At 42.0% G+C, this 11541-nt stretch overlaps 2 protein-coding genes across 2 annotated transcripts; one reads left to right on the forward strand and one right to left on the reverse strand.

Annotated features, from left to right (window-relative positions):
• Nucleotides 1-751: 751 nt before the first annotated feature.
• LOC104628607 (olfactory receptor 10T2-like) lies at nucleotides 752-1688 on the reverse strand. The gene is given in 2 exon segments (XM_010297251.1): nucleotides 752-1102; nucleotides 1104-1688. Coding segments are annotated over 2 exon segments (936 nt in total).
• Nucleotides 1689-9327: 7639 nt separating this feature from the next.
• On the forward strand, nucleotides 9328-10266 carry LOC104628606 (olfactory receptor 2A2). Its single transcript, XM_010297250.1, has one exon. It carries the CDS (start codon nucleotides 9328-9330, stop codon nucleotides 10264-10266), a length of 939 nt encoding a protein of 312 aa, XP_010295552.1.
• The last annotated feature ends 1275 nt before the right edge of the window (nucleotides 10267-11541 follow it).

An 11541-nucleotide genomic window follows, 5' to 3' on the forward strand; every position in this document is an offset into this window, starting at 1 on the left:
ACCAAATAATGTTGTTCCGTACAGCAATGGTGATCTCAGGGCCTGGCAAGAATCCTGCAGTCGTACAAAGGCACATGTGTCAGGACGTACCCTGCTTCAGAAATGGGGTGCTGGGCCAGGTGTCCCCCAGATGTCCCTTCCAGTGTAACTTCTTCTGTGAGTCTGCCTGTGCATGAATTATCTCTGCCTCTGAACTGAAAGCCAACATGGGGATAAGAAAGCATAATAAATGCCATGCAGCTCTCTTACAGACCCAGTTATCCAAACGTTGCAGGTACCAAGCTAAAGCTGATGCTTTTCATGCTGAAATCAGGAATGATCCACTTCAGGGCAGAGATATTTCTTTATTCCCACCTCTTTTTCACTTTCAACATTCTGTCAGATTTTTAATAAATCGTAGGTCTTTTTATGGCATGGGTGCCTTGGAAAAGGGATGTTGGGCCCTCAGTTATCCCAGTTTTCCAGAAACAGCTACAATGAGTGTCTAGCTTGACAAATGTAACTCTGAATGTTGTGGTTTGATTTTCAGGTGCTTTTTCTGGGTTTCCGTTATGCTTTGTTAGAGTCATATTTGCAGGTCAGCTTTTAATATTGCAATTTCTGCTGCTACGCATTATCATAGGATTATCCAGGTTGACATCCAGCATTATTCCAAATTGCATTTTACCGTGCTTTTTCAGTGCCAAAGTACCAAAAAAGCCATCCACCTAAGACAAGAGCCCATTCACACCAGAACTTCAAGGAGCTCTCTTCACCTCATCCATGTGCACAATTTTCTTTCCAGGCCTTCCTGAATGACCAAGTGCACACGCTTGTTCCTGAGGGTATAAACCACAGGGTTAAGCAAGGGAGTCACCACAGTGTAAGTGACAGAAATCAGAGTGTCCTCCTCTAGGGAGTAGGTGGATTTGGGCCTTAGATGATGGAGGGGCACAACAACCACAGTGAGATGGGAGGCACAAGTGGAAAAGACTTTACATTTCCCCTCAGTAGAGGGGATCTTGAGGATTGCGTGGAAGATCAAAATGTACGACAGAAGAATCAACACGAATGAACCAAACACAACAAAAATACAAAAAATAAAAATTACTATTAAAAAATACTATCTCAATTCCATTATTTTCTGTGCAAGCTGCCTGAATGACAGGAGCCATGTCACAGAAGAAGTGATTAATTTCCTTCTCTCCACAGAAAGGCAATGTGAATATAAAGTAGGTATCTATCAGGGACAAGGTAAAGCCAGTCACCATTGCGAAAGCCACTATCTGACTACAGACTCTGTCGTTCATGAGGACTTTGTAATGTAAAGGTTTACATATAGCCACACACCGGTCATACCCCATTGCTGTCAGAAGCACACAGTTAGTGCCTCCAAAGCCAAAGAAAAAAAACATCTGAACAGCACATCCAATGAAAGAAATGGACTTTTCTTCTGTTATTAGATTTACCAGCATCTTGGGAATGACAGCAAATGTGTAGCAAGTTTCTGAAAAAGAGAGAATGGAAAGAAAGAAATACATGGGGATGTGAAGATGACGATGAAGCCTGATAATTGTCATTAGCAGGACATTTCCAGTGAGGGTGACCAGGTAAGCCAGGAAGAAAAAGACAAATAACGGTATCTGCAGATCTGGAAAATCTGAAAATCCTGTCAAGACAAACTCCATCACTTTGGTTTCATTCATCATAAAATTTCTGATCTAGAAAGTGGTCATTAACAAAAAGAAATCTGACATGAATGGCGAGAAAAGTAACAAAACCATTTCCCCTTCATAATCCCCAAAGCACAGTATAACAGCAGGGAGTAGTTCTCTGACACAAATGGACAGTATTTCTACAGTGAAACAATAATAATAGTAAGCAGAAGAACTTTGTTTTCTTTTGCGTTCCCTGCTCCTTTGCAAACTCTCAGTTTAGAAATATTATTAAATGTAGTATTATAAAATGTTTCTTTACTGTTCCTTCAGTATGAAGTAAAATAGTAAGAAAACCAAGTTTGGTGTCTTACTCCAAATTCAGAATAGCAGCTCAGTCTAACAGCACTGAACATACAGAGTAAAAATCACTTGGGCCTTTTTTGAGGCTGAATTCCCAATGGTTTATCTCACTACATAATGAAATTTGGTATTGTGAGACTAGAGGGTCTAGAAGTGCAACAGTATTCAAAAACAGAGACTTCAAATACAGGGGAAATAAAAGATGTTTTTATGCTTGGACAACATCTTCACTGTTCATCTAGCATTGAAAAATAAAATCCAGCAAGCCTTTCAACACAGGAGACATTTCTTTCTATGGTTCAATATTCAAAAGCTAGTAATGTCAGATAAAAAAAGCCACTGATTCATACAGTTTCAGTACTAGTGCCAATAGTGCCATATATTAACATATTTAAATCCATTTTAATGTTTTAAGTAAAACCTGGCTATAACTAAGAGCTTCATTGCAATACAGAGTGAAATGAGGAAAGGCAAAATCAGGGAACTGATTCTTTCAAACCAGTAGTGGTATAAAAGAGAGAAACAGGACTAAATCCTTCATCACTGACACTAGTTACACTGCGCTAGAAATCACTGGGAACTTTGTAGTTCTCGGGATCCTACAGTTCAGCTTACCTACCTGTGTAATATTGGAAACCGAATGCGGACTTGCAGAAGTTGCTGGAATTTCTTGCCTAAAGAAACATACCTTTGATGACAACTCTAAAATCACAGGTTGATGCAAGCTTTGCGCAATCTTGCCACTAATGTCTTTCCTGAGATGTCAGTAGCAGTCTTTCCTATCTCCCTGACAAGGACTGGAAAAAAAGGGGGATAGACATCATAACTACATTCCTATTAGGAGAAAAGCTAGTTGTTAGAAATGCAGGGTATAGAACAAGTCTTATGAATATCTGCAATTCAAACAAGTCACACCTTCATACATCCTGTGAGACCTCTGGGGCATAGTCTGTGGTAAATCAAAACCTAGGACTAATTGGTAACAGTATCATCAATGGGACATAATAAAATACTATGAACTTCACAGTTTTAATTAATAAATTGAAGGAATAAATTAAGGAAAGCTTCAATGCAATTATAATTAAAAGCTCTTCTCCCTAAAAAAGGGGAAGTTTTGTTCAAAATTATCAAAAGTGTCTTTTTTAATGTTACGACTAGAAAACTGTTTCATTTTCAAGTGGGGGCTGAGGAAAATTCCTTCCACACAGTCTAATGCGCAAACCCAAATAAATGCATGTTTTTCAAGAATACAGTAACAATTCTTTGGAATTATTTGTAAATAGCAAAGTACATTATCATGGTAAATTCTTGTTAGCACAACTGGAATTGTGAGTCACAAGGCAAACTTCTAGGCCAGGAAATCAATGAGTCAACAAAATGCAATACACCATTATGACATAAAATGGAAACGCATGAGTTAGCTCTGTCAGAATTGTCATTGAAGAGTTCAGAATATAAAGAAATGCCATGTCTCAGACCTTGCTACATAGATTTGTTTGATAGTTCATGATCTCAACATTCCCTGTAAACTTAGACCTGGTTTCATTAGTAACATCTTGGTTACATTTTTAGCAAATTATATTTTTAAATTACATTTTTCCTTATTTTTCATATTCCAAAACTGAACAGACTTGAAATGGAAAAAAAATCAGCATAAAATGTCCAGCATTGTTCTCTGGGTTAATATAACTCAATAGCAAGAAATATAAGGTTATGCATTACTTCAGCACTCCTACAACTGGGGAGCATTCCACAGGCTTTAGTGGCACAAAGTGGGAAGACACTGAGAAAGGTAACTAAGAAGTTTATTCTGAACTGAGAAGGTGATATGGCAAGTGGGGAATGGCAAAAGACAGTAGACAATCTAAATCTCCTATAGTGCCTAAAGCAGAATAGTAAGTGGATCAAGGATTTCTAAGAGGCTGGAATTGAAAACAAATCTTTCCTATGAGCTTAGTGGAAACAGGACTTAGGTTCCAGCCCTACAAACAGATATGCAAAGGGTTAAAATCACTCCCATGAGAAAAAGTATGGGCCAGATGTAAAGTTCCACATGTGTAGTGTGCCCAGGAGTAACAGGTTTAGGACTTAGAGTGCCTTTCACAACATGTAAAACTGCAATAAAAATGTGTTTTGTTACAGAATAAGATGATGAGATTCAGTAACCTCCCCTGCCACCAGCTGAGTTTTCTTGATATGAGGATAATCATTCGATGTGTATTGGTACATCTGTGAATGCTGATTTGTGTTTAATCCAGAAGGCTGACCAGACCACACTGTTACAGTCCTAAAACTCCTGCTGTGCTTTTAGGCTTTAGCTTTCTAAAAACTATTGTGCAATATTGTTACACTCTGACAGACTGTAGTCCAGAAGAGGCTCCTGAACCAGGTGGGTGCAGGATCAGGCTCCAGTCATTATCTCCAATGCCCCATATCATGACTTTCCTTTCCCAAACACAAGGAGATTGTTTTAAAACCGTGAGGTGCATTTTTCAATAAACTTGGAAGAGTTTAGCAGCCTTTCAGAAAGGCTTGCATCATGTTTGCAAGCTCTTCTGTGGAACCATGAGCTCAAGAAATTTCAATACAGCTAAGATTGGTAGGAAATCCAGTTATGTCATAAGCTTTAAGAGAACCATGAATGTCAGAAGACTTTCAAGAGAAAATAAGGACTCACAACCCTGATTATCACCACAACAGTTACGAGCTGAGGTCTGATGCACAGTTGAACCTTGCCTGTCTCATGGGTTCTTCCAAAATACACAAGTTAGGCCTAGAAACCAGTCAAGGAGGAAGGTATACATCTTTTTCACCTCACCTCTCTCCCCAGCCCTGGCTCTAGGCACTTGGAAACCCTTCCAAGGTAGCTCAGCTTGCAATCACCACACCAGCTCATGTGGCTACATTGACTGTCAGAGGGGCCTTGTAGGGCCTTGATCAATCTTTGACTGTAACAGGACGCATTCTTGATGGGGCCATGCTCATTGGAGTGGTGTGAGCCTCACTGCTGGTCCCTTTTGAGAGGGTGAGAGCTACACTGAATAGGTTGCATCAGTGGCAAGGCAACTGAGGTGTCAGCAGTTAAGTGGGAGTCTAGGGCATGAATAAGTCAGTGGAAGTTTCAGGTGACATCGTGTGCCTGGGCGTAGAGGAGCTGTAAAGCTCAGCACATTGTCAATAATTGAGCAATAGGGTCACTGTTTGATTGCAGGGCAGAATAAGGCCAGGATACTTTAAAAGTGGAGTTAAATTGTATTATGGGCATGCTCCAGCAGACTGAAGGAGGACAGAATGGGACTAAATATCCTGGAAGGTGACATAGTATCCTAGACAAGAACCTAAACAACAAAATCACAGGTACTTTTTCCATCACTTAATTAGAGGCTTAGTAACAGCAAGAAGGATGGCTTTCCATGAATCTCACATCAATCTTCACCTCTGCACAATGAGCTGGTGATGTCTTGTTCTGCTTAACATGTGTGTGTGAAATTTCGTCCTCCTGCTCATGACAACATTGCAATGACAAGTGGGAGCTGGTGAGAGCTTTGAAATCAAACCTTCTCCCCTCTCACCCTGCAGAGAGCATCCCAAAAGTTACCCTTGGTAGGTTTCTCTAGAACACACATGTTCAGCACTAGCGATGAGGATGAGGTGAGAGAGGGAAATGGGTGCGGGCTTCTTTCTGGATCTCAGTGAGAATGACTTAATAAATTACTTAATAAAACTGCTGTTTTAATAAGGTAGAATAAGAAGAGACATATAGCTAGCAAGTAAATCTTATGTCCCTTCAGATGCTGAGAACCCTGTATTCATGCAGCATCAGACAGACCCCAGATGGATTTTCTCTTGGCACTCTGTACAGAACCTGCCTGTGGATAAGTTCCTCCTTTTTAGTCATTCAAGATACACAATTTTTCTTAGAAGAAAACAACTCTATTCTTAAAGGATGTTCACAAGAAGTTTCTTGCTGCACTTTAGATAAAGGCAAGGCCACGCAGGTGGCGTAATTGCTGGTACCCAGCAGGAACTGCCTGTAGACTCCTCTGTTACAACCAACCAGCTAAGTTTACCCTACAGCCAAGGGTCATGTGTAGGGACACAGCCTGGAGGCCACGCTGTACGTACAGTACAGCACAGACCTGCACCTACTCAGGTTAACTGTTATGTGGATCACTAACTCCTCAATGTACAGTGATCTCCCAGTCAGGGTTGCTACAGCAGGCTGTCAAACTGCAAGGTAACTCAGTAACTAGAGAAGATTCAGATCTTGACGGGGTGGTTAACCAAAGGGCCTCAAATTGAATCTTCTCTAAGCTCTTCCAGTGCTTATAGAGTTCTTGATCCTCTCAGGCATCTCCATTCTGCCCTCTTACTCCCAGCTCCCTCATTCCTGCCTGCCCCACTCTGTCCCCTGCAGCAGCACTCAGCTGAGCATCCTCTGTTCCTCACAGGGAAGAAGCATCCTCCTTGCTCTCCATGGGTTTCTCCCAGCATAGGGTGCTGTAGCCAGAACAAGGCAGTCAGACAGAGACACAGCCTGTTGAACAGAGCATACTGCACACAGTGCTTCTTACGGAGCAGCTCAGGAACAAGCAGGTGAGCTGGGTCTCCTGCCTTTCACAAAGAGGATTTTGCATTAATGACCTTCAACATTGAACCCTCTCCAGCCTCTCATTTTTCCAATGTGGTAGATGTTAGATTGTGTGGTTAAAGGTTCATCTCCACAAACATAAAGGAGTACAAAGGAGAAATGACAGGCAGAGGAACCTCAGTAACCTAGGAAGAGGCAACAGAGCACTCTGATGTGTCTTTTCCCAGAGTTGTCACAGGAGAGGGATTGACCACATCGTCTGGGTATGAGACCCGCCAGACAAGTATTGACCCTCCCCTGCTCACCTGACAGACTGAAGGAGGAAATGCACTTCTTTGGCCATGCCCTGCATCTGAATGTCTGTCAAAGACAAAAAAATAGTTTAAACTGTGAACGTTAACAGGCAACACATGACTTGGTGCATGTGCATAGCAAGGTCTGTGTGTGTGAATGTCTGAAACTGAATTCTGAACTGTCAAGCAGAAGCCTGCTGCTTGCTAACTACAAACAGTAGGGACTGGTTGTAAATTTTGGTAACACCTGGAATAAGCAAAAGTGGCATGTCCTGAATCCTACAATTAATAAACAGATAGGGGACAGAACCATTAACTAGGAGACTGATCAGGTACTGATTGTACTACTTACCTAGACAATTTAGACTAGGAAAACTGGGAGCATGGGGTACCAGAAAGAAGAGGTGATGCCAGAAAGAAGGGTACCCAAAAAGAATCACAGAATCACAGAATCATTAAGGTTGGAAAGGACCTTCAAGATCATCAAGTCCAACCGTTACCCAACACCACCATGCCCCCTAAACCATATCCAGAAGTGCCATGTCCGCATGTCTTTTGAGCACTTCCAGTGATGGTGACTCCAACACCTCCCTGGGCAGCCTGTTCCAATGCTTGACCACTCTCTCGGTGAAGAAATTTTTCCTACTATCCAATCTAAACCTCCCCTGGCGCAATTTGAAGCTATTTCCTCTCATTCTATCACTAGTTACTTGGGAGAAGAGACCAACACCCTCGTCACCACAACCCCCTTTCAGGTAGTTGTATAGAGCGGTAAGGTCTCCCCTCAGCCTCCTCTTCTCCAGACTAACTGGTTCTCCAGGAACCCCAGTTCCCTCAACCGATCCTCATAAGACTTGTTCTCCAGACACCTCACCAGTTTCGTTGCCCTTCTTTGGATACGCAAATTTGTTTGCATTTGTGTGGTTTTGTACACGAGGCAGCTGGGTAGCCATGGGAACTGGGGACTAAGTACTAGATAAGCTGTCTAAGGTCAGCTACTGATGAGACCTGTATGGCTTCTGTGTGTACATATGTATATATTTTCCACTGAGTGTCTTTTATCCTGATTAGCCTGACAGGGAACAGGATCAAGGCTGTGCTGTTTGTATTTGGGCAAGGGCTTTGTTTTCAATCAGTGTGGGTCTATGTGACAGGGCATATGTACGTATGTATGCATGTGTAGGTGTGCCATTTGGAAAACATGCTCAGCCTCACTACTTGGCTGAACATGGGGACATAGTGCTGCAGCAGTGTTGTCCTGCATCGAGATACTGGACTGGGCAACTCCTAACAGTGAGATTTATCCTATGCTAGTATCTCAGAAACAAAAAGCTCTGTATGCTGTTGGAGGCAGGGAAATTCTGGGACACAGTGAAGGCATAAAGCGGAAAGTGAGGGAGAAGACTGTGACTAACAGAAAAGAAACCCATAAGAATGAAGGACCAGTAAGTAGAATGTCATCTAAGTACAATATCACGTCCATTTCAGAATAAAGTGGTGTTTACTTTCTCGAAGGATCCCCAGAGTTCAGGTATGGAAGTCTGGGGATTTATACTTGAGATTAATTTTTGTACTGCCTGTTGGCAATCAAAACAATGTCCCTTCAGACACATTACACAGAAAATTTTGGCTTTAAAAACAAATGAATGTAGGGAGCTGAACAGAGTGGAACAGCTCTTTGGTTTGCCTGTTGTCTGAGAAAGTACGCAGAACTTTCTAGTAAGGTTTCCCTAATCAAAAACACGGAGCTGAACAAATCACATTTATCCAGATGCTACAGGTAAGGAAACGTTTGTGTATAAATGTTAGTAACATTCTTTTAGCACTAATTATCTGCTGTACATCTAAGTGTAGCTCTCAGTTTGTCCAGCAATCTGAAGTGAAGTTAGATATACAATAATGGAACAAGCAACTGCAGGATTCAATATGAATGCATTTCACTAAGGTAAAGAGGACATAGCAATGGATTAGAAATGCTAGTTGGTTTAATGGTAAAACTGGAATTATTCTGTGCATTGTGCATTCATTTTAATATGGACTTAATTTAAACTACTTGCTTTGAATATGTTCTGACTTCACCTTAATCGACATCTGCAATCTTCATCATGATAGAGAGCTGTTACTTTCTCCAGCAGAGAAACCCCAGCCCTCCCTCCGCAACAATCCAGAAAAAGAGACATCAAAGGCAAGCTAGGCAGTAAAGTTGTGCAAGATTGCTCAAAAATGCTCAAAGTTTGTACAGAGATTAGAGCTTGCAATTCATATTTACATCACTCAGCATGGTGAGGGTAGTGTGCACTTTCCATGGGAGTCAGAGGGAAAAACAGGGAGAAGGGAGCCACAGACAATATTCTTAGGAAAACTCTCAATTTTCTTTCTTTTTCCTTGATCCTTCCCTTACAGATCTCTGTGGTCGCAGTTTGTGCTGCTTCATCTCCAGCACAACATGCAGAATGAAACAACTGTCACGGAATTCATCCTCCTGGGGTTCTCCAGCAACCCAGCACTGCAGCTTTGCCTCTTTGGCCTTTTCTCTGTCCTCTACTCTGCAACTCTGATGGGAAACGCACTTGTCTTCGTGCTTATCTGCCTGGACTACCACCTCCACAGCCCCATGTACTTCTTCCTCTGTCACCTCTCCATCGTGGACATCTGCTACGCCTCCAACAACGTCCCTTATATGCTGAAGAACCTCCTTGGACAAGGCAGAACCATCTCCTTCGCTGGGTGTGGGACACAGATACATCTTTATTTAATCTTTGCACTTACAGAGTGCGTGCTGCTGGCCGTGATGTCTTATGATCGTTATGTGGCAATATGCCATCCCCTCCGCTATACCCTCATCATGAACCGGAGGGTGTGCCTCACCCTTGCTGCAGTTTCATGGGCTTTTGGGTTCGTATTTGGTACACTGCAAGCCTCTCTGGCTTTACACCTGCCTTTCTGTGGCCCCTGCGAGGTTGACCACTTCTTCTGTGAAATCCTTGCTGTCTTAAAGCTGGCCTGCACTGACACTACTGCCAATAAAGTCCTGATCTTTGCTGTCTGCGTGTGCTTCCTGCTCTTCCCTTTAGCTTTAATCCTAATTTCCTACTTGTACATCCTGGCCACCATTCTGCGCATCCGCTCTGCACCAGGTTGGCAAAAAACATTCTCCACCTGTGGCTCCCACCTGACTGTGGTGGGTCTGTTTTATGGAAATGCCATCTTCATGTACATGGGGCCTGGGAGCAGTAAGTCATCTGGGAAGGAGAAAGTTCTTTCCCTTTTCTACAGTCTTGTCATCCCCAGTTTGAACCCCCTGATTTACAGTCTGAGAAACAAGCAGGTAAAGGAAGCCTTGCTGAAGCTTCAGGGAAGGAAAAGAGTCTTGCGTTTCCTGTAGTTCAGGCTTTAGGCTTTCACCTGTCTCCTGTCTCTCTGCTCTTTCTTCTTTGGGTATTTCTCACTGAATTTCAAGTGGTTAAAACGTAACATGAGAAATTATTCAAATGCATTTGTCTCTGTTTCTCTGTACAGTCTAATGAATATCATAACACAAAATGACTAACTATTATTCCTTTGATTAGAGATAACTAATTATTCTTCCTCATATGCAACCATCATAGGCAGGTAGTACGTTTTACCAGAACTATTGACCCAGCTGGAAAAACTAGTTTGTCTTCTCAGTTCTAACTAGCAGTCAGAATAAACCACTGTGTAGCAGGTATTTTTCTATTTCAGTTGATCAAATAAGATTTTATTATTCCTTACCATATTTGTATTTCCTGTATCTTTAGGATATAGGAGATAGGAGAACTTCAACTTTATTGTTAGAAAGAAAAAGAGGGGAAACATAATGCTAATGGGCTTTGCTTCTTAGGAGTGTGAACAAGCTTGTGAAGGATTTTAGGTTTTTGGATTTTATGCAGGAAGTAAATATGATGACAACTACAGTGCAGAAACTAGCTTTGCGTGGTTTTGCCAGGCTGCTATGCACAGCAGTTCCTCAGACTGGGATAGCTGAGGTATCTGCAATCTGCAGTGTAGGTCTTGCATTGACCCTGTCTCAGGGTGTAAGCTGTTAGTGCCTTCCTATTTACCCATATTTCAAATACCTTTCTTCCTGCAGCTCTATTTGCTGACAATTATGCTTTGGAAAATCTTCCCAGGTCTCTGTGTTGACACATCTAACTAGGAGGTCTAATGGTTAAAAAGTGCCAAGTATTCCACCAGTTTAGCAGTGTTCATGGAATTAATTGCCTGCAGAATCATTCCTTCTAGGAAATAAGGCTGCTAACTGGGATAGGGTTTTCAAAATAATGGACTACATTCAACACGTAATTCCTCTGGACCTTTCTACTTGGCACAAGTTTATAGGAGAAGAAAAAAATCTCCCTACCCCTCATCCTAAACAAGCCTTTGAAGGTTCCTGTCTTATATCACAGAATCACAGAATCACTAAGGTTGGAAAGAACCTTCAAGATCATCAAGTCCAACCATTAACCCAACATCACCATGCCCACTAAACCATGTCCTGAAGTGCCACATCCACACGTTTTTTGAACACTTCCAAACTCCAACACCTCCCCGGGCAGCCTGTTCCAATGCTTGATCACTCTCTCAGAGAAGAAATTTTTCCTAGAACCTAATCTAAACCTCCCCTGGTGCAACTTTGAGG

The sequence above is a fragment of the Phaethon lepturus genome, unplaced genomic scaffold (assembly GCF_000687285.1).
Source record: "Phaethon lepturus isolate BGI_N335 unplaced genomic scaffold, ASM68728v1 scaffold17671, whole genome shotgun sequence".
In the NCBI taxonomy this organism is placed as follows: domain Eukaryota; kingdom Metazoa; phylum Chordata; class Aves; order Phaethontiformes; family Phaethontidae; genus Phaethon; species Phaethon lepturus.